Source organism: Stegodyphus dumicola, chromosome 4 (genome assembly GCF_044657685.1).
Source record: "Stegodyphus dumicola isolate Sdum_Otavi_A_Nest chromosome 4, ASM4465768v1".
Classification (NCBI taxonomy): Eukaryota; Metazoa; Arthropoda; class Arachnida; order Araneae; family Eresidae; genus Stegodyphus; species Stegodyphus dumicola.
In genome coordinates this window covers 29,265,256-29,288,407 of record NC_140771.1, presented here as the reverse complement: position 1 = coordinate 29,288,407, position 23,152 = coordinate 29,265,256, and the positions used below count along the sequence as shown (strand labels likewise).

General features: G+C 31.5%; 1 protein-coding gene across 1 annotated transcript in view; it reads left to right on the top strand.

The window, feature by feature from the left end:
• Positions 1-6,005: 6,005 nt before the first annotated feature.
• The window catches only part of LOC118181813 (tubulin gamma-1 chain), a 32,044-nt gene continuing 14,897 nt past the window's right edge, over positions 6,006-23,152 (top strand). Inside the window, exons 1-6 of the mRNA XM_035351018.2 lie at positions 6,006-6,223; positions 6,529-6,579; positions 6,672-6,733; positions 14,575-14,742; positions 17,265-17,413; positions 20,377-20,590. Of these exons, the coding sequence (XP_035206909.1) occupies positions 6,175-6,223; positions 6,529-6,579; positions 6,672-6,733; positions 14,575-14,742; positions 17,265-17,413; positions 20,377-20,590 (693 nt within the window). The 5' untranslated portion in view covers positions 6,006-6,174. The remainder of the gene's footprint in view (positions 6,224-6,528; positions 6,580-6,671; positions 6,734-14,574; positions 14,743-17,264; positions 17,414-20,376; positions 20,591-23,152) is intronic.

The following is a 23,152-nucleotide window of genomic DNA, read 5'->3' as shown; positions in this document are numbered from 1 at the left end:
ATTCCCCTTGATGATATGAGAGGCCAGGGATATGACAACGGCGTAAATATGAAAGGGAAAAAAATGATCTTCAACATAATAGCTTAAAAATAAATCCTCGTGCATTTTATGTTCCTTGTGTCGCTCATAGTTTAAAAAAGTATAATAATTAACGATGCAGCAAAAGTGAATGCAGATACAGGATTTTTTTTTTCAATTCAAGAATTATATAATGTATTTTCTTCTTCTCCTAAGCGATGGTCAATTCTTTTGAAAAACATGTCTTGTTTAACCTAAAAACCCCTCTCAAACACCCGATGGGAAAGCAAAAATTGAAAGCCATTCGACCCTTAAAATATCAACTAGGAGTAATCTATGACGCTGATTTTGAAATATCCGAAGGTGAATGCTTTTCAGAAATGCAACATGAAGCACGAAGTCTGTGTGCCAAAATCAAGAATTATAAATTTATTTATCCCTTGATACTTTGGCATAATTTGCTTAACAGAATTAACCCTTCAGCAAAGAACTGCAAGAAAACGGTTTGAGTGCTACACTAAAGGCAATAAGTAATAACGTAAAACCATTCATTGAAGAATATGACAAAAATTACAAAAATGTTCTTGAGAAAGCCAAAGAACTTAATGAAAAAGTGGATGGAGAGCCCCATTTGATACTCTGAACTTAATTGTATCAAACATTTTATGCTTCTCGAACTTGAAGATCATATTGAGAACACTACTTAGTATTTCTGTTAGTGTTGCTAGTAGGGAAACATCATTCTCCAAATTAAAATTGATCAAGAAATATTTACGGTCAAATATATCTCAGGAAAGACTCATAAATCTAGCTTTGATTTCCATTAAAAATGAAATCTGTCAAGAGACAGTTGCAAAAGAAATTATAGAAAAATTTATAAATATGAAATGCAAAATAATAATAATAATAATAAATTATTCTCGATAAACTATTAAAAAATAAACAAATGCTTTCTTCAAAACTTTTTTTTTCCTATAAAAAATTTTTAAAAAGGAGGGAGCATGACTTCAGCTATTTTACAGGCGGGCGCCGGCTCTGATTCTAACATAGGTATTTTGACATAAAATCGGACTTTTTCTGAAATAACATATCAATTTTTTTATATATATTTCGATTCTACGACTCAAATTATGCCTAAATATTAACTTTTGTAAAATTTGGTACGAAATTTACAAAGAAATTCAAAAATTTATCGTGGCGCTTTTTTTCAAGTTTTGTCCAAGAATAGTTCATTTGGCGAATTTCTTAATAATATGGCAACCTATTTTCCTTTCCCTTTTTACACTGTGCATGAGCGGAAAATGTCATATCGTTCTTTCTTTCAAAATAATGTTCTTTATATTATACTTTTAATTATAATTGTTATTATTTTATTTTTTTTTTCGAATTTCATTTTAATTGTTTAAGTTGCATGGTTTCTTTCCAATAACTGTTTTAAAATTTATATTTACTCATTCAAACTGCGTAGTTTAAATAAAAGGTGCATTCTTTATTTTTTTAAATAGTTTTCTTTATACTATATTTCTCAAGTCATAGTTATTTAGGTAACTTTTAAATTTTTAGACTTTTATTTTAATTGTTTGTGTTGCACTGTCTCTTCAGATAATGGTTTTAAATTTTCTATTCATTCATTCGAACACCGCATTTAAATATATTTATTAATATTAATTTTCCAGAATTTAATTTTATTTGTTTGATTTGCGTTTCTTTTGGAAGAATACTTTGTGACCCAGATTACGATGCGTTTGAAAACTGCATATATTAAAAGATAAAATACAGTAAAGCACAGTTAACACGCCTCCATTCAGAAAAGATATACCGTATTTGACGGCATATAAGACGCACCCTTATTTAGACGGCCACACACAAGGAAAAAAGTTTAAATAGCATGGTTTCTTTTAGTTATCACGTTTCGTAAAAGCCAAATAAACAATTATTGAATGCAATTACCTTCACGTATAAGAATGTGTCCTTCAAGTATAAGACGCAAGTAACTTTTTTGAGACCAAATTTAGGAAAAAAAGAGTGCGTCTTATATGCCGTCAAATACGGTAAATAAGAGAGATGTATATCCGACATTTTAATTTAGGATGACTTGCATACCGTTGCTTTAAAGAGTTTTATCATTGTGCCCATTGCTTCACACAATTTTACCATCCTGCATTTAATTTCTTAAAATGTTATTCATATTTTAGTCAAATATTTTATTTTTGAAATCGTAAGAATCAAATATCAAAAACTTAAAAAATTTTAAATTAAGAAAAATGCTAAATTTTATGCAAAAATTTATTTTTTCTTCTTAATGACTTGCTCTTTTTTTTTCAAGCATTGTGCAAGTATATTAAAAACCACCCAACTTTTTTAAACATTTTTGTATTTCTGACATTCATTTTAAATAAAGTTATCGCCTTCCGTTTCAAAAGGGCCCGCAAATGGCCGAGCGGTAAAGTAAACAAAGAGGTGCTTACTCTTAAGTTACGACCGCTTACGGTTGAAAGTAATAATAATTTCTCGATTACGAAACAAAGAGCGAAGCTGAAAGACCAGCGAATTCGCTTAGGCGGATTCAGTAACAAGGAATTCAGTAAACAAGTTGAGTGATAGCTTCGAGGTATCTCGTCCCCTTAGCAACACCTCTTAGGATATGATAACGCATTATGGGCGCTTTCCAGAGTGGCTCTGGGTCTTTTTCTAGACGTCGCAAGTCCTAGATGATAAATAGGCAATGAATGGAGAATGGGGTTACCAATCGAAGGAATCTTTTTGAAAAAGTTTACCGAATGTCTCTGTATAAAGCGATTTAAGAGAAGAATTTTGGCTGCATTATTAATATCGTCGTTCGTGACAAACAAAGGAGCTTTGTAGATTTGCCGAAGCATACAACTTTGGAAAATTTCGATATATTTCCTGTTAGTAATTGCTGCCGCCCCCCATACGAGTCTTGCATAAGTGAGAATAGGCCTTGATTTATAGAGCAAGATGTTGTTTTTCGTGGGCAGGTCGCTTTTTCTAGCAAAAAAAAAAAAAAAAAAAAAAAGAAAAAGGCAGTGATTGGGATTTGAATACCTTCGCATTGGAAACTGGTTTTGGAATGTGAGGTTGCCAAATTAATTTTGAATCAAGTATCACTCCTAAATACTTATAAGTAGGAACCCAGGGAACTGTTTCTCTGAAGAATTGCAAGTTAGTTAAATTGGGGTGAGTTCTTCGGATAAATAAAGTGGCACCCACATTTTACGACATTAACTTTGACCTTCCACAGTCCGAGCCAGAACTCTAGGTTTGAAAGATAATTATGCAGTGCAGACGTTACCGTGGTGGTATTGGAATGTTGACAGATGATGGCTGTGTCGACCGCATGTAAAGCTAGATCGACGTTAGGTGATTTATGAATATCATTTATAAATATGTTGAATATTTGAGGCGAAAGTATACTTTCCTGAGGGACGCCGGCAGAGATTGGGCGGGGAGTTCAGTATTCGTGGCTAACTCGCACTCGAAAGGATCTACGTGTTCGGTACAAGTTAAGAATTTTAATGACTTGTGCCGAAAAACCAAGCCGCATGAACTTGTAAGTAAGCCTGTCATGCCAAGTCCTATCAAAAGTTTTAGCAATGTCAAGATACGCAATTCCAGTTTTCTCTCGTCTACGAAAGCCCTCGTGAAAGAATTCTACTACACGGAGTAACTAGTGTATCGTGGAGTAATCAGGCCGGAAGTTAAATTATTCCGGGATTATTAAATTTCGATCAAGGTAGAATTCATTCAGGCGTTTAAGTAAAACAAATTCATATTTTTGAGAGAGATGATAATAGGCTAATTGGCCAGTAGTTGACAGGGAGACTTAAATTTTGACCCGGGTTTGGAATAGGAATGACTGCGCCAATTTTCCAACAGTCAGGAAAGTAACACTTTTTAAGTATTAGATTAATTAAGACCGTAATCCACACTATATACATTACTGATTCGAAATTGAATCTATGCCTGGTGCCTTCTTGGGTTTTATTTTATCAATGAATTCTAGCACCTCATTTGGGCAGTAGGCCTGAGATCAACCGTGATAGGTTGTGTTAGAAAATGTTCAACACGTGAGGGTATGCGCCCCTATGTAACCGTTTTTAAGGTAAAGCCTTGTCATTCTTCAGTTGCATCAACAACTGAAGTTCTGATTATTTGTGCTACAATTTTTAATTTTAATTTTTTCCTCGAACCATGTCAAATAGGATATTTCAGAAATTATTTGATAGACCCAATCTTCCTGCGTCCTGTAATTCTTGTAATTTCACAATGAAATCTCATTAGATCAATTAGATATTTCTTCTCTCCTAATGCATTCCTTACTAATTTTAGTGTGTGACATGAGCGCAGTGTGGTTGGGATAAAATGAACATCCTAGGTGACAGAGTATCTTTATACTCCGTGTCCTAGGTGTTTTGCTGTGCTTCTATTGCATGTAGCACCACTGAATGTTTAGGATACTATTTTGTGCCAGTTTTTCAACTAATAATAGTCACTGCTTAATTAAATTACTTAATTGAAGTCCAGAAATGCCATCTACAGGAAAACAGCCTATTTGTACTTTATTATTTATACACACGAATAATAAACCAATACTTCTTTTGCTACAGGCAGATAGTCATCTGTCCCCATATCTGCACTAACCACAATGCTTCCTGCCATACTACTCTTTATGTTAATTTTCATTCCATCTACAAGTTAGCTATGCATAAATGGATATATTCATGAAAGCATTTGCCCACCAGCGGCCGAGCGGTAACGTTGCTGAACACCGGTAGTTCGGTCCGAGGTTCGAATCCCGCGAACGGGCTGGCTGCATGTGCGTTTTCGTGATTTTTCCCATGTGTAACGTGTATACGAGTCAGTTTCCCTTAGGAAGTCCTCCACGAAGTTATCCCTCCCTTAAGGCAGATAGCCCTAGAGTGCTTTGTCATAATCTAATAAAACCAAACCAAATCATGGAAGTATTTTCTGCAATGTTAACGTTTTATCAGTACTTACGCATGATGCATATTGCAAGCCTACTGGATGCTCTTTTCAAGGTGTTGCACTGTAGTTGGGTAATAATATTGATAAAGATTATAATTTACTTCTAACAAATGTAGGTTATCATAGTAACCTAATTAAAAAACAAAAGTATTAATCAAAGATGACTTTTTTAACTGAAAAATAGCGTGTAATTACAATAATTTAAAACCTGAAGGTTACGCAATTTTTAGAGCTGTTCGATTGTAACCTAAATGTAACTTCTAAAAAGTAGTATAAAATTATTTAAATTTTTGAAGTAATAAATTATTTTAAGTATCAGACTTTAATTGTTGTCTTTGTTGGTCCAGAAACTAATGTATTTACGTCTTTCGTTACACCAACCCCCCTGGTGAAGATGCAGGAAAAGAAGTAAATATCTTTTTTCCTTTTCCTTTTTTGTTTTAGCATGTCTTGCGTCTATTATGCAGTTTGCTACTGTGCTTCTCATTTTTTTTTTTTTTTTTTTTTTTTTTTTTTTTTTTTTTTTTTTTGCCTACGGTTTGCTCTAAGGCTCCTATATACCTTAGTAAGGAGCCTTAGTTTGCTCCATGGAGGTTTTATTCCGAATTGATATATTCTAACCTCCATGGATCTATTCACAAAAAAAAATTAAGTATATGCCGAACTAAGTTTTTCTTCGCGTTCAGCAAAATTTTAGTAAAAACAAACAAAAAAATGGCTAAGAAGAAGTTTATTTGGATGAGATAAACTTCATTCCATCTTGAAATGAAATATATAGGTCTGCAAAAAATTTCTTTTAAAAGCTACGCATACGTTTAGTATGAATGAAGCGAACTAAAGGGATTTTGGTATCGTGATATCCCTTTAGTCTGTTTCATTTCCCTTTAGTCTGCTTAATTTTCGTCAGCTTTGACGAAAATTTGTTTTGTTAAAAATTTATTCTTCCGTTTTTCTTCGAATAAGAAATTTTATTATTCTATTCTTTTATTATTTCAAGCATTATCAAGTTTCTTAAGTAACTTTATTGGTTTTTTTAATTTAAATTTTATCTTATTGTTTATCTTGTTGATATGAAGATTCATCCTTTGAACAATATCGTATATAGCGGTAAAATACAACTGTTTCAGTTTTTAAATTTGTATATTCAAGATGCCGCGAGAAATGATAACGTTGCAGCTTGGACAATGCGGAAATCAAAGTATGTTATCTTCAAAAGAATTTTCATATTTCATTTACCACTGGGGAACTTTTTATTTGTTAAGAAAAATAATGTTATTTTTATAATTTATTTACAAACGAGTCTTTTACTCAAACTTTCCTAATGAGTATTATTTATGCACATTTGACTCCTGTCTCGGTCACTGGAATTTACGAAATAGGAGATCTGTATTAAAATAGTCATTTTCATGCCTGTAGTTAAATTTTCGTCTCTGATTTTTTTTATTATTTATTTCCTTTCGTAACTTTTATTTACTCTATGAATATATATTGTTTTTCTTGCAGTTGGGTTTGAATTTTGGAAAAAACTTTGTGCTGAGCATGGTATTAATCCAGGTATATATTTGTTTTGTTTTATAAAGTAATTATTAAAAGTAAAATTCACTGATAAACCAGAGTATTTTAAAAATTTCGTTTTAATATTGTAGAAGGAGTCTTGGAAGATTTTGCTACTGAAGGTACAGACAGAAAAGATGTATTTTTTTATCAGGTAACAATGCTTATATATTCAAATGTAGGAATGCACTATGAACTAGAAGTTGATCTGTCAGCACTATCCTTATCTTCAGGGCAGATGTTTTTATTTTATTTGGCTGATAATTCCTTACTAAATGTAGTATTTCATCTCGATGTACTTCGTCTTTGATATGATTTAAATTAAATTCCTCTTCATTATAATTCTCTTCCGATAGTGAAGAAAGTGACACAAAGGTTATTGAAAACAAAAAAATTTCGATTGATAAATTAGTTGGTATTCTCGACACAGCAATTATAGGACTTGAACAGTGGAACTTTGTAACTGAACAAGAAATTATGTCTGTTTATAGAATTAAAGAGAAAGTATTATCACTTAAAACGAAGCAACTTGCATTGAAAGAAATGTTTAATAAAGTAAACAAATAAACATTAAACTTTTTTTTGTAAATTTTGATACCCTTTAGATCATAATTGTTCTTTATTTCGTAAATTATGATTTCATATTTTTATATTTATAATTTCTGCATGCCATCTTACCAGATTTAAACTGATGATCGATAATCCGGAATCGTCGAAGTCCCGACGAGTCCGGATTAAAGACTTTTGACTGTATATGTAATGCATGTAAGTAAATGTAATAGAGGAGTCTTTCTTAAATCAGTTTCATAAGGGATTGATTATTCATAATTCTACCAATAGTTTCTTTTATTTTATTGTTTAATGGTGAAGGTATTTTTAACTGTTCATTTTGTAAGAATATGCTTGTGCTAAGAAGTCATCAATCTGTATTAATTTAATCGATTATTGTTGAAAGGCCATATTTCCATATTTTGCCGATCTTAAGGTTTTAACGTTTTCTTATTCTACAGATATAGATGCACTTAGAGTTGAAGTGACACATCTCTAATTCAACTCTGTGTGTACTGGCAAGCGGTCGAAGATTTGTTGAAACTGTTTATTGTTGAAAGGGAACATGTGCAACCTGTGATCCCTTTCACCACTTAACACAGCGCAAGGCGTAGTGTGGGCATTGCAGGTGAAACCTTTCCTTTACCTTCTCCTTTGTTTCTTCATTTTTATATGGCAATATAAGACAGCATATTCTGGCATTAGCAAAAGATATTCATATTTTTTCAGATGGTTGCACAGGTCAAAACAGAAATCATGCCGTTTTAAAGTTCTTCTTAGCTTTTTCTGTGACCAGAAAAAATTTGATTGCCAAGCAATACCTTCCTGCAAGAGGACTTAGAGTCCTGCCCTGTGATAGAACATTAAGTATTATTAAACATTATGTTAGAAAAATGGCTCGAGTTTGCACATCAACCCAGTATAAGAACCTTATCTATAAAAGCAGTTCTGATGGTAAAATTTCAGCTGTATTGCTGGAAAACAACGTCATACTAGACTTTAACAGTTGGTGGCCAAGACGCTTCAAAAATCAAGTTATGCCTTTGGAGGATATTGCATAAAGAAAATGTAGATGAGCAAAGCAATCTTTTAAAATATTCGCTTATTACTATTTTGAGATGAAAGAGGGGGTTTTATTTGCTTGTTAAATGATTTGATTTAAAAAAATATAAAATTAAAGATACCAGAGGTAGAAATACTTCTTCCCTCTGTACCAACCTGTCCTGAGATGAATGTCATTAACATAAAGAAAATTGATGATATCAAAAAAATTATTCACTATATACCAGAAGAATATATCAATTTTTACAACACCATCACTTTACAGCCAACCTCTACAACAACTGCTCCTTCCGAGAGTGAAGACAACTGTTAATGTGGTTGGTTAAAATTATTTGATTATATGTGGTTTTTACATATTGTTTCTATATTATGTTCAGTATTAAAGATTTTTGACAAAAATAATACATTTCTGGGTGAAGGAATGTTGTTTTTAATGGTTTAAAATACTTCTTTATTGAAGAAATAATCATTTTAGCATAAATTTTGTATGATCGAGAATTTGGCTTTAATCCGTATCTGCTTGGTATATATCTCAAACTGAAACATTCTTTGTAGATACATCATTGATTTTACATCTACTAATATTTTATATCCGTGACACCAACCTGGCAAATCATTGTTTATTATATTTTGCTTTCATCACCACATGTTTATCAACACATGACAACTTGAGTAATGACTCATGTAGGTGATGCCTAAACATTTTTTTATATTAGTAATTGAATAATAAAAAGTATGATAACCTTTTGTGTTGACATTACACTTGGGGCTGATTACAGATTTAAGTTAAATGTGCTAAGAAATGTTGATGAGGAAAAATTTAACAAAAATTTCTTTCCATATGCTAAAAATAGATTTTTGTAATGATACTCATAGACCAAGATTACATTATTGCTATTTGAATTAAGAATAACTGATTTGTTATTCACATAAACCCAGAACCACGCCAGGTATGGCCACACTGGGCAGTAGAATTTAGGGAAGACAAAGAGAGACACTTGGTAGCAGATTTTGGTTTCTACAGAGACTGCACCAGCCGGTAAGATATCTAGCGCAGGTCTTCAATAAGCCTTAAGTATATGTGGAAATTTATTTATTCAGGACTCAGATAAGCCTTAAGCATCTGCAAGAAATAGACATAAGTATAATAAATAACTAAACTAATACAATTCAGGCTTAATTGTCTCAGAGCACGATAGAAGCAAGATAAAATTTAGAGGAACAACTTGTCTTTAGTCGCCAATCTCATAATACATAGCCAAATATGTATAGTGAACAATAGCTAAATTTTATGACAGCCGTGAATTTTAAAGGTTTTCAGATATCGCAAACCAAAGGTGAAATTTTCTATTTTTGTAAAGAAATGTCGAGAAGCTGTGATAAATGGTGATGATATAGAAGAAGATTTTCATTGTGATGGCAATTCTCAATTATCAATGAATTAAGGGATGGCAAAATCTGTAATATGGTTTTAGATCAAGAAAATACCGCTACCGATAGTGAAGAAAGAGAAAAAATTTCGATTGATAAATTAATCAGAATCCTCCACACGACAATTACAGGATAATATTTCATTACATTAAAATTAATTTATACAAGTGAATTACAGAGACATTTGTAAAAACTTAGGTGCTGCTCACTGCTGTCAATGATAATCTTGAAAGGAATTCCATATGCAGTTTCTTTAACAAAAAGTGATTGTGCCCTTTTCTCAAAAAAGTTATTCACCATTTAATTAGATTTTGTTACTCATAGCAGGCAAGACTGTGTAATTAGATTTCGTTGCTCACAAAAATCTTTTCAAAAACCTTTTTTAATTAAACTAAAATTATGAAGAAATGGAAATTAATGGAAGTTTTAACATATTGGTGACTCTATAAATCATTATTCATGATAATTAACTTTCCAAATACTGGTTTGGCCACTAAGTTTCAGAGTTCCTCAATATGTCAAGAATAAGTGGCATTTTCTTGATTATAATTCCAAAATAATCCTCTCAGTTTACACCTTGATTCCTCTTCTTCCAATATATATCCACCAGAAATCCAAGATATTGTGAGCTGTCTATTTATGTAAATGAAGGGATGCCATCATTGAGAACTTTTCAGAGAAGCTGGCTGCTATTCATGTTACACATTTGGAAAACCATGAAAATTCCTGTGCAGCTAACTCGTTCGGTGGTGTTTGAAGCCTGGTGAAACTACCAGCTTTCAGCAGCCTTACTGCAACAAAAACTAGTGAACACTGAAAAGGGGAAAATAGATTTTGTAGTTTTCTTTGAAATCCTAAGCCATTTTTATTTTGTACTCTCCACATATTCTCAGTTAAGTTGTAAATTAATAATTAAAAATTTGCTTAATCAAATAACCACATTACATTAGAAAGGCTAGAAGGAAAGAAAGAAAAAGATGGAGATGGTTTATTTGAACAGGAAAGGAAAATTAGCTAAGTTAGATATTAAAAATTTACAAAACTGTAATAAATTTGTGTCATGTATAACTTTATTGTTAGCTTCTCTTATATTATGGAAAAAAAAAAAAAAATAATAATAATTATAGAAAGGCCATTTTTTTTAGTTCGCAGGTGGGTTCTTACTTCGTGTGAAAAAATATCTTTCTCTCTGCTATTTAGATACTTTACACATAATCTTAAAAAGAGCTTTAGTTATCAATTTGTTACTCTCTCTGCAGGGAGGAGAAGGCAACCAAAGTAACTTTTTTGGTAAACAAAAAACGTTTTTACTTATGCCTGAATGGTATCTTTATGCTAAATACTATGCAAGTGAAGGAGGAGTTCAGGAAAAAATAGAACTTTTGGAGGAATACATGATTCTGCTTCTTGAATGAATTTGTTTTGGAAATAAATATTTGCATTTTCAAATTTCTTGTTATCTTTTGTTTTAAATTCATGAAAAAATCAGTCCTATCATTCTGAATAAATAAGAAAACTAATATCCTATTTTTTTCAAAAAAAAAATATTATTAGAATTAAATAGTCTCACGTCTTTCCTCTTTCAAGGTATAATGAAAATATCTTCCAATGTAATATTACGATATTTAGTTTTAAAATTCTTTGGCTTGAAAGCAGCCATATAATTCTGAGCATGAAATAACAATTCCCACCACCACTAAACAACTTAAAACTGGCAAAATGATCTTGGATAATTATCCTCTTTAGCCATCAGAGACTGAAAAGGACACTTGTGATGCAGTGAAAAATTTCAGTGAGCAACTGATAATTTGCGGACTATAACTTCAGAAATAAAACATTACTGCCATGACCTTGAGCTAATGAATGAATGAATGTATTTGTTGATAAACTTCAAATTTCTCAAGTTATAAGGATCTCAAGTTTTACTAACATTTATTTTATTTTAAAACTTTACTGTCCTCTCTTATTTTACACTTCCGGCCAGAATAAACGTGTTAGTCTGTGTATGCAAATTGTGCTTGCTAACTCTTAAGTATTTAAGTTGTCGCTTTTTGCTAATTAGAGAGAGAGACATTCTCGCCACTTCACTTCACGCACGCTTTCAGTCAGTTGTTGTCCGCCTTTAAGGCAAAAAAATTAGTCCTCTTGTTATTGAAGACATATTGTAGTTTTCCCTCATTCTGCATACTATAGCCATAAAAATCTAAAAGGCCAATCTTAGTGTTATTTGTCTGTGTACAGTATTTGAGTTTAGCTCTTATATAAACTAAGTTGTAGTTCTTATTTTCTTACATTCCGACCATAAGTGCTGGTAGTTGTATCCCGAAGTGCAGGAGCACCTGTACATCGTGAAGAATAATGGGTAATTAAACCCTTCCTTTTCTTGTCATCTCTTTTACAGTTCAAAAGAACATAGTTTAGGTAAACTCACTGTTCTACTCAGAACTTACATGTTTCCAAAGCACATAAGGAGAAATAGTAGTCCTGATCAAGTGTAAAGTCTGGTTCTCTGCTGAACATTTTAATAAGCTAAAATTTAAACCTTTAAATACATGAATTTTTATTTCTCTGAAAATAAGCATAAATACTGAGCTACATTTTGAATACTTTACTACTATATTTAAAATTTTGCCTTTTCAGTAATACATGGAATTATGTTGATGAACTTGCTGCTTATTAAGTACCTTATTGTTTCGTTTGTGAAAATTTTACAAGCGAGGTTTTCCATTTATACTTCCAAAATACCCATCAGATTCAAAGCATTATATTATTTTTAATCTTCTCCCTTTCATTCATAAAACTATTCAAATTTTGCCAGTGTTGTTACCAGAGATCCTAATGGTATTTTAATGCATTCATTATATACTATGCACACATAAATTTTTTTTGTGGGGGAATTTCCATGGGGAACTGGCTTCGTATTCATGATACGCAGGGGAAAGCCACAAAAACTTCTATATTGGCACCCATTTGCCAGGATCTGAACTTAGGATGACTGACCTATTTTCAGTTATATTATTGCTGGGGCACTTATGGCTCATAAAATTATTTTAACATGTAAAAATTGAAAGCCTATGCATGGTTTTGCAGCACTACTGTTTATTGACATTGTAATCCCATAGGTTGACATACATTGCTTACCAATTGATAATGGCCATTTAATAATATTCCATATTATAGCTGGCTTAGCTTGTGATTTGGCAACACTTCTATTTTGAAAAGATTTCAGTTTTAAGATTCAAGTGAAAATAGTAAAACCTGCCCCCAAATGCTAATAAAGAGCTCAAACACAAAAATTAAGATGTCCAGTTACATTTAAATGTGCTATGTCTTACCATGCCAGATAATTTACAGATCCATTTTTTTATTCATCTAATTTATTTTCATTATCATTGTATTTTACTTCATTTCTTTAAATCTTGTAATATCAGACATGACATATATATATGTATAGTTTTTTTTTTTTTTTTTTTTAATTTTGTATTAACCTTAGAACTCTAACCCCTTATATTTAGAAGGGTATTTCCTGAAAGACAGAAAATATCCCACATGCAGTTACAACTGTATCTTAAATACGAAAGAACATAGGTAGTATATCTGAGTGATAGTGGAGCTAGTGTGCACAGTTTAGAAGTTGCACGTGCATTTCATTGTTTTGTGAGTAAAATTTACACAGTTTAACATTCTAGGGTTAAGGAGAATGAAAGTATTTTCTTTAATCTCTGATTTATCATTTAAATTGGAGAAACTTGTACAATAGAGTAAAACCTTTCTAAGATAATCATCCATATTTCCAAGTGATTTGATTTTTTGGAGGTGATCGTTATAAATAAATAATGTCAATTTATGTTGTCAAAACTGCTGATCATTTTTAGAGGTTGCTTCTTAATGAGGTTATCACAGAAGAAGTTCGGTTATATTATGATTGTGTGCTACTTTTTATTTTACTGCTCTTTTCTTTTTTTTCTTTTCTTTTCTTTTCTTTTCTTTTTTTTGAAATTTTATAATGTCCAATGCTGATTGGATCAATATGCCTAAATAAGATGAGGATAAAAATGTTACCAATGCTTTCTAGAAAAATAAGATAGTTTTGGTTACTGATAATTGATATCCTTGAGTTTATAATTGTATTGAAAAGTGAATCAGTGTCTTTAAATCTAACAGTTAAAATTTACTAAATCTACAAATACAGTAGACATAATTTCAGAACGAAAAAAAAAATATTAATTCATTAAAGTACTGTGCTTAACATTGCACAAGGGAGTGGTAATAAAGAGGGTATTTGCAATCTTTAGAATGAATCCGGAGCCTTTTAATTAACGTTTAACTTAAGTGTAATGCATATTTTTTTTAACATTCGATCTCTTTCCCTTTGTTCTAGACTATAGGTCTGCATCACATTTTTTTCCACTCTTTCTTATTTTAAATTTTTAATTTCCTATTGTAAAAGAATCTTGTCACAATCATAAACCCTTAACTGAAATCATCTTTGCACTGGCAAAGTCAGGTTTTGTACATTTTTTCCCTTTGTTGTCATTAATAAATAAATTTTCTCTCTCTCTCTTTTCTTTTAATAAAGTTACAGAGTTAGTGTATAGCAATTTCTCACTCTTTATTCTTCATAGCCAAAATGAATATATACTTTTTTTTTGCTGTTTTTGTTGCAGTTATTTAGGTAGTGCTTCGTCAAGGATCACAATGTATTTCCATTTATCTCTTGTTAAATAGTTTTCATATCAGGTTCTATAATTTTTTCTGTAGTGAGCCACATGCCTTGCCAAAAGCTGGTGAACATTATGTTTTTTTGATTTTTTAAGTCGTAATTTTGGTTTATTATTTTGTTAGATTAGGACATTAACAAGAAAGCATCTATTTTTTTTAGCAAACGTACATGCTGATTGAAGAATTTTGTTTTATTTTAAGTAATTAAAAGTTTCTTCTTTTTTTCACTAGGCAGATGATGAGCATTATATTCCTAGAGCTGTCTTACTGGATTTGGAGCCCCGGGTAATCCATTCTATTATGAATTCTCCATATGCAAAGCTTTATAACCCAGAAAATATTTATCTCTCAGAAGCTGGAGGTGGAGCTGGTAATAACTGGGCTGTTGGATTTTCTCAAGTATGTAGTTTCCGATTTCATAATAGTTCATTTTATATGGTTTTAAGTTAATAATTCAGTGTCTAAATAAGTTACTTAATTACATACAATAGAAATAGACATACTGAATAGCAGTTATTTAGAATTCAGATATTCAAAATTTATGTAAAAAATATGATTTTTTTTTTATTAACTAGTTGCAAACAGTTACTGCCTATACATGACTAACCATCCATGCAGTTACATTAAGGGGTTTCTTCTTTGCAAAGGGTTGATTTAAATAGCACCAATTACACAAAGAGAATAATTTCTTTAATTTTAATACACTGAAATTGGATTTTTAGCATCAATTTTTTCCTATTTTTTTTAAGTAAGTTTTTAAAGCTTTATTTAGCATAGTCTTCTGATAACTTGCTTTATGCATGAACACTTTTTTTTTTTTTTTTTTCCCCTCCACTATAAAACATGCAGAGAGTCCTGATTCTTAATTTCACTGCAGCACTAAATAAAATACCTTGTTAGTGAAGAAACAATTATTTAGCATAAATTTATGTGATCAATAATTTGGCTCTGTAGCTGTGTATCTGCTTGGCATACATCTCAAACCGAAACATTCTATGTAGAAACATCATTAATTTTACATTACTAATATTTTATATTCCTGACGCCAACCTGGCGAATCATTATTTATTATATTTTGCTTTTATCACCGCATGTTTATCAGCATATGGCAACTTGAGTAATGACTCATGCAGCGATACCTAATTTTTTTAATATTAGTAATTGAATAAGAAAGAGTATGTTGACATTACCGTGACTATGATTAAAGTTAAATGCGCTAAGAAATGTTGATGAGGAAAATTTTAACAATATCTTTCCATATGCTAAAAATAGATTTTGTTCATGATACTTGTAGGCTAAAAGAGTGCATTTAGTGCTATTTGAATCAAAAATAACTGATTTGTTATTCACATAAACCCAGAACCAGCGCCAGAGCTCATGTGGCTGAATTTAGGGAGACAAAATTTTTGGAATTTAGAGAAGTACCGAGCAACAAAATTAAGGCATGACAAAATTTTTAGAATTTAGGGAAAGCACTGGGACCCGAAATTTAGGGGTGGCAAAAATTTAGAACTTAGAGAGGTGCTTGTTAGCAGAATTTAGGACCCGCAGAGACTGCATCAGGCAGTAAGATATTTAGCGCCGGCTCTCGATAAGCCTTAAGTATATGTGGAAATTTATTTATTCAGGACTCAGATCAGCTTTAAGGATGTATAAGAAATAGACGTAAGTATGATAAATAACTAATAAAATTCAAGCTTGATTATCTCAGTACGTGATAGAAGCACGACAAAATTTAACAAAACAACTTGTCTTCTGTTGCCAATAATGTATAGTGGACACTATTAAGCTAGGCTAAAATTATACTTTACTGATTCCAAGGAATTTTGATTAATATAGCAGATTGCACTGTTCTTTAAATTTCTGAATTGATCCAGCTCATTATTTTTTGAAGACTATTATTATTACAGCATTTTTATGAAAGTTAAAGTTTGAACTTTCAATTATGTTGAAATAATTCTGGAGCTGCAACAGGATCTACAAAGCGAAAGCATGTTTCGATGTCCATTAAACAAAAAGTGGAATTGCAACAAAAATTGGATAAAGGTATATCCGTCTCAAAATCTCGAGCAGTATAGCATGGGAAAATTAAATGTATATGACATAAGAAGACTCCAGATACTTTAAAGAGTGCTTAGCATAATTGATGGCCAGCTATCATATTTCATGCTAGGATGATGATGATGATAGCTGCGAATTTGAAGGTTTTCAGATATTGCAAACCAAAGGTTAAATTTTCCAATTAATGGATTTCGTAAAGAAATTTAGAGAAGTGACAGTAAATCAGGATGATACAACAGAAATTTTTTGTTGCAATGAAACCCCAGTCATCAATCAATGGGTGACGAAATCTTTAGTATGGCTCTAGGTTCAAAAAATAGCACTACCAATAGTAAAGAAAGTGCCAGAGAGGTTATTGAAAATGAAAAAATTTTGATTGACAACTTAGTCAAAATGCTTGACATAGCAATTACAGGACTTGAACAATGGAACTTTGTAACTGAACAAGAAATTATGTCTGTCTATGGAATTAAAGAGAAAATATTAGCACAAAAACGAAGCAAATTAAACAATTTACCTTGAAAATGTTTAATAAAGTATAAAATAAATATTAAGCATTTTTTTTTCCTATTTTGCAAATTTCAATACCCTTTAGATCATAAATGCTCCATTATTTCACAAATCATGATTTCATATTTTTAATTTTATAATTTTTACATGCGATCTTACTTGATTTATTTTTATTTGAATATTAGATCATAAATCTATTAATCAGAAAAAACCTAAATCCAGAATCGCCGGAGTTCCGACAAGTACAAATCTCGAACTTTGTACTATACTAATATACTATAAATAGTTAGAGGAAAATATCTATAAATCTTTGCTTCCATAATCTATTTAATTATCATTTCTTGTTTCAGGGTGAAAAACTGTATGAGGAAATTTTCGACATAATAGATCGTGAAGCTGATGGGAGTGAAAGTTTGGAAGGATTTGTTTTGTGTCATTCTATAGCTGGTGGAACTGGATCTGGTATGGGTTCTTATATACTGGAGAGGATCAATGACAGGTAGGTCAGTTGAGTATTTAATACTTTAACAGTGTTAGTCTTATCGCAGTGATTTTTTTTTAATATGGTGAGTTGTTTAAGTCTTGTGTTAAATAAATTAGAGATTCTTTGCAGAACTGGGGAACACTTGGCAGCATTTCAAAGTATTTCCCTAGCTTATGCACCAAGAATAAGAACAATTTTCTAAATGGTGGCACACTAGCAGTTTTGTAAAAGAATGGCAATTCAGTAATATTGTAAGAACAAGAAATAGCAAATAAGAGTGAAACAAAATAAATAAATAAAAATAAAAACAAGCTTGTGGTTTCTTACTTCATCTGTGCATAATGGCTTGTAAATAATTTTGATACATTTTGAAAAAAACAGGATGAAGGCCTTTTTCTAAGCTTCTGCGTAATGTTAATTTGATGAATCAAGTGTCAAATAAATTTTAAACTCTGACCAATGTTGTTGGTAACAATCTCACTTATCTGACAATGGTTAGTACAAGCTCACAACATTCATAGTGGCAAGGATTCAAATGCACCTATCATTAGCATGAACCTTGAGTACTATATAGGTGATAGCCCGACTTTAGCTCAGTTCCACCCCCAATTTTGAAGGAGAGTATCCTGGGGGTTCAGGTCTCTTACCTTTCTTCCCCTACCACCAAACTCTTGAAGACTTTTAGCTCGCCACAAAAGTACCTTCACTGCTGCACAGACAGTATACATTCACGAACATCCAGGCCTTTCAGTATGGCAGTTAGTGTCACTAACAGCTATCCTGTCTGGGTGGCACTTTTGACTGATGATAATGCTTTATGATTTTGAATTTTTTGTCCTTCTTATAAGCTAAACTTTCACACTTTCAAGTTATCAATAATTATATAAAGCTTTTATCATAACTTACTTTGTTTTCCAGGTCACTAAGAAAATCAATATACCACTTATATACTAAATTTCTCTAATGCTAGTCCAATTTGATTATTACATTAGTGTGAGTAAATTTTAACTTTTATGAAATACATGTTATGATTCTTTTTTGATTAAGAAAAATATCCACAGGAATTGTTTACTTTTATGCACAAAGACTGCTGTATCAAATGACTGAAAAAATGAAAAAAAGAATTACTGGCCATTATTAAAAAATTTTTCAGCATGTATTCATCCAATAGCAAAAGGAATGAATGACTTTTAACTAGCGTGATGTGTACTTTCTTTATGGGCAGACATAATAAAGAATAATCTCGAATTCAATGTAATACTGATGCTGAATGAAAGCGAAGCATGAAAAAAATTTAAATTCAGAGATAAAGGAGAATCTGGCAAAGAGACTGCTATAATAATGCAACAAAAGAAATATATAGATAAAACGAGTCAAATTTTGTTGCCATTATGTGGTTTTAACATAAGTGGCATCATATTTTTAGAATTCTGCCTAAAGTAATGCATTGTTAGGAAATACAGTTAAAACAAATCTTCTTAATCAAACTCTGCATAAGTGAAATATTTGCTTGCAGGAAATTCGTGCAAAATGGAATTTTGCGTGTACGTGTTATCTTAATTTGTCCATAGTGAGAATTTCAATTATATGTGGTATGCTGCAGTGTCAGCTGCATTGTGATTGTCCTCTTTAATGATTGGTTTGAAAATTCATTCATTAAAAAAGTTGAACATTGCTTATAACAATAAAACCTGAGCTTTAAAGTTCTTCTAAATAATGCTCCAGGATATGCTCTCACAACATTAAATCCAAATGTAGAGGTTTCATTCTTTTCACTGAACACCACCTCCTTTAAAAGCATTCAAAGCCTATTATGTTAGGCATGCTCACATCTTTGCAATTAAAGCACTAGATGAAGGAAAGCATGACACGCTAATGGTATTTTGGAAGCAATTTAACAAGATTCTGCATAGAAATGATTAAACATGAATGGAAACAAAAATGTATCTATAAATAGCATAATCATAAACAATGAGTACTTGCTGACATCAGCTTTGGCCAGAAGTTATCAGCAAACTTAAAGGATTTCAAATGATTGAAAATAAAGCCAGGGAAATCGTACAGATTGCAAAAGCAATTATGGTTGGTGCCAAATTGGTGATGACTTGACAGTAAATGTCTGCTTTTCTGTTGCAAGTATGCTCTCAATATTTGCAGTCTCTTTTTAACCATGTACTCATCTTTGTTCAGTTAGCTTCAATCCACATTTATTTTCGTAATATATTTTTGGTATTTCCAAACAATTGAACATGCTCTAATTTTTATGCAATGAAATTGTGCATCACTAAACCACATTAGATACAGAAGAAAAGAATGAAAATAGGAAATGAGTTTGAAAAAAGTCAGATTATCAAGTTTACAGTGGTTTATTTATTGTTAGTGCTGTAAAATTTTATTGTTGATAGAAGAAACTGGATTTTGCCAAGAAGGAATCTACTGCTTTAAAGCTATTTTACATGTTGTAGCTTGGCTAGAATGCACTAGAAATAAAATAAGACTGCTTTCCAAGTTATCTTTATACCAGTTGCAATCCCAGGTACAAACTGAAGTTCTTATTAGTAATTAATAAATGAGTAATTTCTTTTTTAGTGTCGTTTATCAGTATTAAGCATGTATAGATGATAACACAGTATAGATGTCTAAAGTAGTTTTTCTCTCAGTTTTAAGGGAAGACTAAAACTTTGCTAGTGATATTTGTAGGCTCAAATAATTTTGGTGTAAATTATTTAATACTTTTAATAATTCATTACTTTAATTATTTATTAAACAATGACTTATTTGCTTGTTGATCTTTTTTCCCCAGTTCAGCTGAGTAAGATAAGGTGATTTTCTTTCTTCATATTTTCACTTATTTGTTAAATAGTGTTAAATTTTTTAAAATCAGTGTTGTATTTTTTTTTTTTTTTCATAATAAATGTTTTATTGATTGCAAAACAGCTAGTTTATTTGTTATAATAAATGTTTTGTTTATCTAACAGATATCCTAAAAAACTCATTGAAACTTATTCAGTCTTCCCCAATCAAGATGAAATCAGCGATGTAGTTGTTCAACCGTACAACTCTCTCTTAACTTTGAAGAGATTAACACAGAATGCTGATTGTGTGGTGGTCTTGGATAATACGGCATTGAACAGAATAGCTGTTGACAGACTTCATATATCCAATCCCAGTTTTGCACAAATTAATGCCCTAGTAAGTAGTCTAATCATGTTGTTTGTCTCTGTAAAATTAGCATGCTTACAATGACTTGTTTAATTGATCTTAATTGACAGGTGTTATTAATTACTTACAAATTACATGAAAAATTCCTCATCAATTTTCTAATGCATTTTTCATCAGTTTTAATTTTGTGGAAATTTTTAGTAAATAATTAATAGAGTAGTCTTAAGTATCTGAGGCCCGGTGGCGCAGTGGCTAGCGCATTGCACAGCAGCACCACAGGTTTGGGGTTCGATCCCCGCCTGGGCAAGATTGACTCAGCCTTTCATCCCTTGATTTCTATCTCTTGGATCGATGAAATGAGTACCAAGTTCGCTTGGAGACTAAACACTGGGGGTCCTGCAACAAGCTGACCACTTGTTCAGGGCATATGCTTACGTACCCCGGGGCCCATGGTCAAGAAAGCAGATTTTCGGGCACTGCAGGCCTTGGCCCATTAGGGCTGTTACACCACTGAGTTTTAGTTTAGTCTTAAGTATCCACTGTATCATAAAAAGGAATTAACACCATTTTTTTTTTTTTCTTCAAAGGAACAAAGTCTATAATATTGCTTATTTTTAATATTTTGATGCAATATACCTGGTAAGTCGAAATAACTACTGATTTGCATATGGCAATAGCTTGTTTATTTATATAAAGAAGGTCTTGTTCTTACAATAAAGAAAAAAGTTAGAAGTTTTATTAGGATCTGCCATGGAAGTGAGGTTGCACAAGAAAGGCACTGAAAAATAACTTCCATAAAAATTTTGATTTCATCCACATAAAATAGCTGCTTTTTGTTTTTACTTAAAATATGACTAATATTTCTGTCCCTCAACTGAGTTTTACAAAAATGAATATAAAGGTGTAATAGAAATTGCTGAAAACAATAGATATCCCTCCAGTTTTGTGGAAAAAATTATCAAGAAAATCAACTGATAAGTTTCTACAGTTATTTCTCAAAAAGTAAAGTCTTCTTTAATGCCCCAGCACATATTACCTGAATCATATCATGTAGCAAACCAGGAGAACACATAATGAACAGGATACCCATCTCTTCAAAGTTGAAATACTAGGAAATGGAAATCCCATTTTTTGTCTGAGATAGTTGTAGCATCTTCGGGATACTGATCTAAATGTTGCAGATTTGCAAATGTCATTTGTATTCCACTTAACAAATTTTTTATTTGACATGAGAAAACAAATTTGGTTGTCTGTAAAATTTATCCCTAATTTTTTTTTTTTTATTTTTTTTTTTTAACTTCACTATGTACTTGCTTGCTTATTACTTTCCTGCTCATTTTCTGAAAGCTATACAATTTTTTATGAGAAACAGCAATTTCAGTAAAAATAATTTCCTTTTACATTTTTAATTGACAGCACAACATATTTAATCTCTTATTATCCTTTTCTAACATTTCCACTCATTCAACTAAATCAAACGTGTCACTGGATGTAAGCTGAGTTGCAGTCTATCTTATCAGCTTGTAGCTTTTGCTTTTTGGGGGAAGGGGAAGCTAAATTTTCCAGCTCTCATTTCCTTGTTTCCTGAGCCTGACTCCTGCTTGCTCTATCCCTTTTTTAGCATAAATTTGGATGAATCATTTGTGTTAGAAATCTTTCTCTCCAGGTTAACTTCAGTTTTTGAAGCACAACATATGCAATTTATCGGTGAGTTACTTTCACATGGTGATTATGAAAGATGTAAAGTGGGAACAGCATTTGCTTTCAGTATCCTTTTAGCAGTTGAACCAAACAATTCTACCTTTAGATCCCGTACGTAGTAATCAGGTGTAAAATGAAGAGAATATATTCTTGCATTTTTTATGTTGAAATTATCTGCTGTTTTGTAGCAAACAATCTATACCGTATAAAGTTCTGGATCACTTGGAAAACGATGGTATGTGATGCCCTGACTTTTAGTTGTCCTTCTATAATTCTGACACAATGCTACAGCACAATTTACCATTTCTGACTAGGTATAATAGCAAATTAACAACAAAAGTCAAATCAAACTGTTGATACAACAAGTATAAACAAATGCCAAGAACTAACGACTGTCACCCACATGACATCATGTGCAAGCGGCATAATTTTCTCCCAGCACTCCATTGTCACCACCTTTGCATGGTCTGACATTTCATCTCTGCCTCGTTTTGTCTGCAGGTATGCAGGCAGTAAGGTTTCCCTGTCAGGTTATGCCCTTTGGTGGCTGCAAAGGAAGAAATGTAGAACTAATATTTCACAAAGACCAGAAAATTTTTCTACAGCTTAATGCGTAATTTCTTTTCAAAAGAATTATTTTGTAATTATATATATATATATTGTAATTATATATATATATAATTACAATATATATATATAATTACAAAATATATGTAATTATACATATATTTTGTAATTATATATATATATATATATATATATATATATATATTTCAGAATACGTATAACAATGCATATAGATTTTACCACAAAAATCAAAAAGAAGTATAATAATTATTTAGTATAATTAATTAAATAACTGCATAATCATTTATTACAATTATTATAACT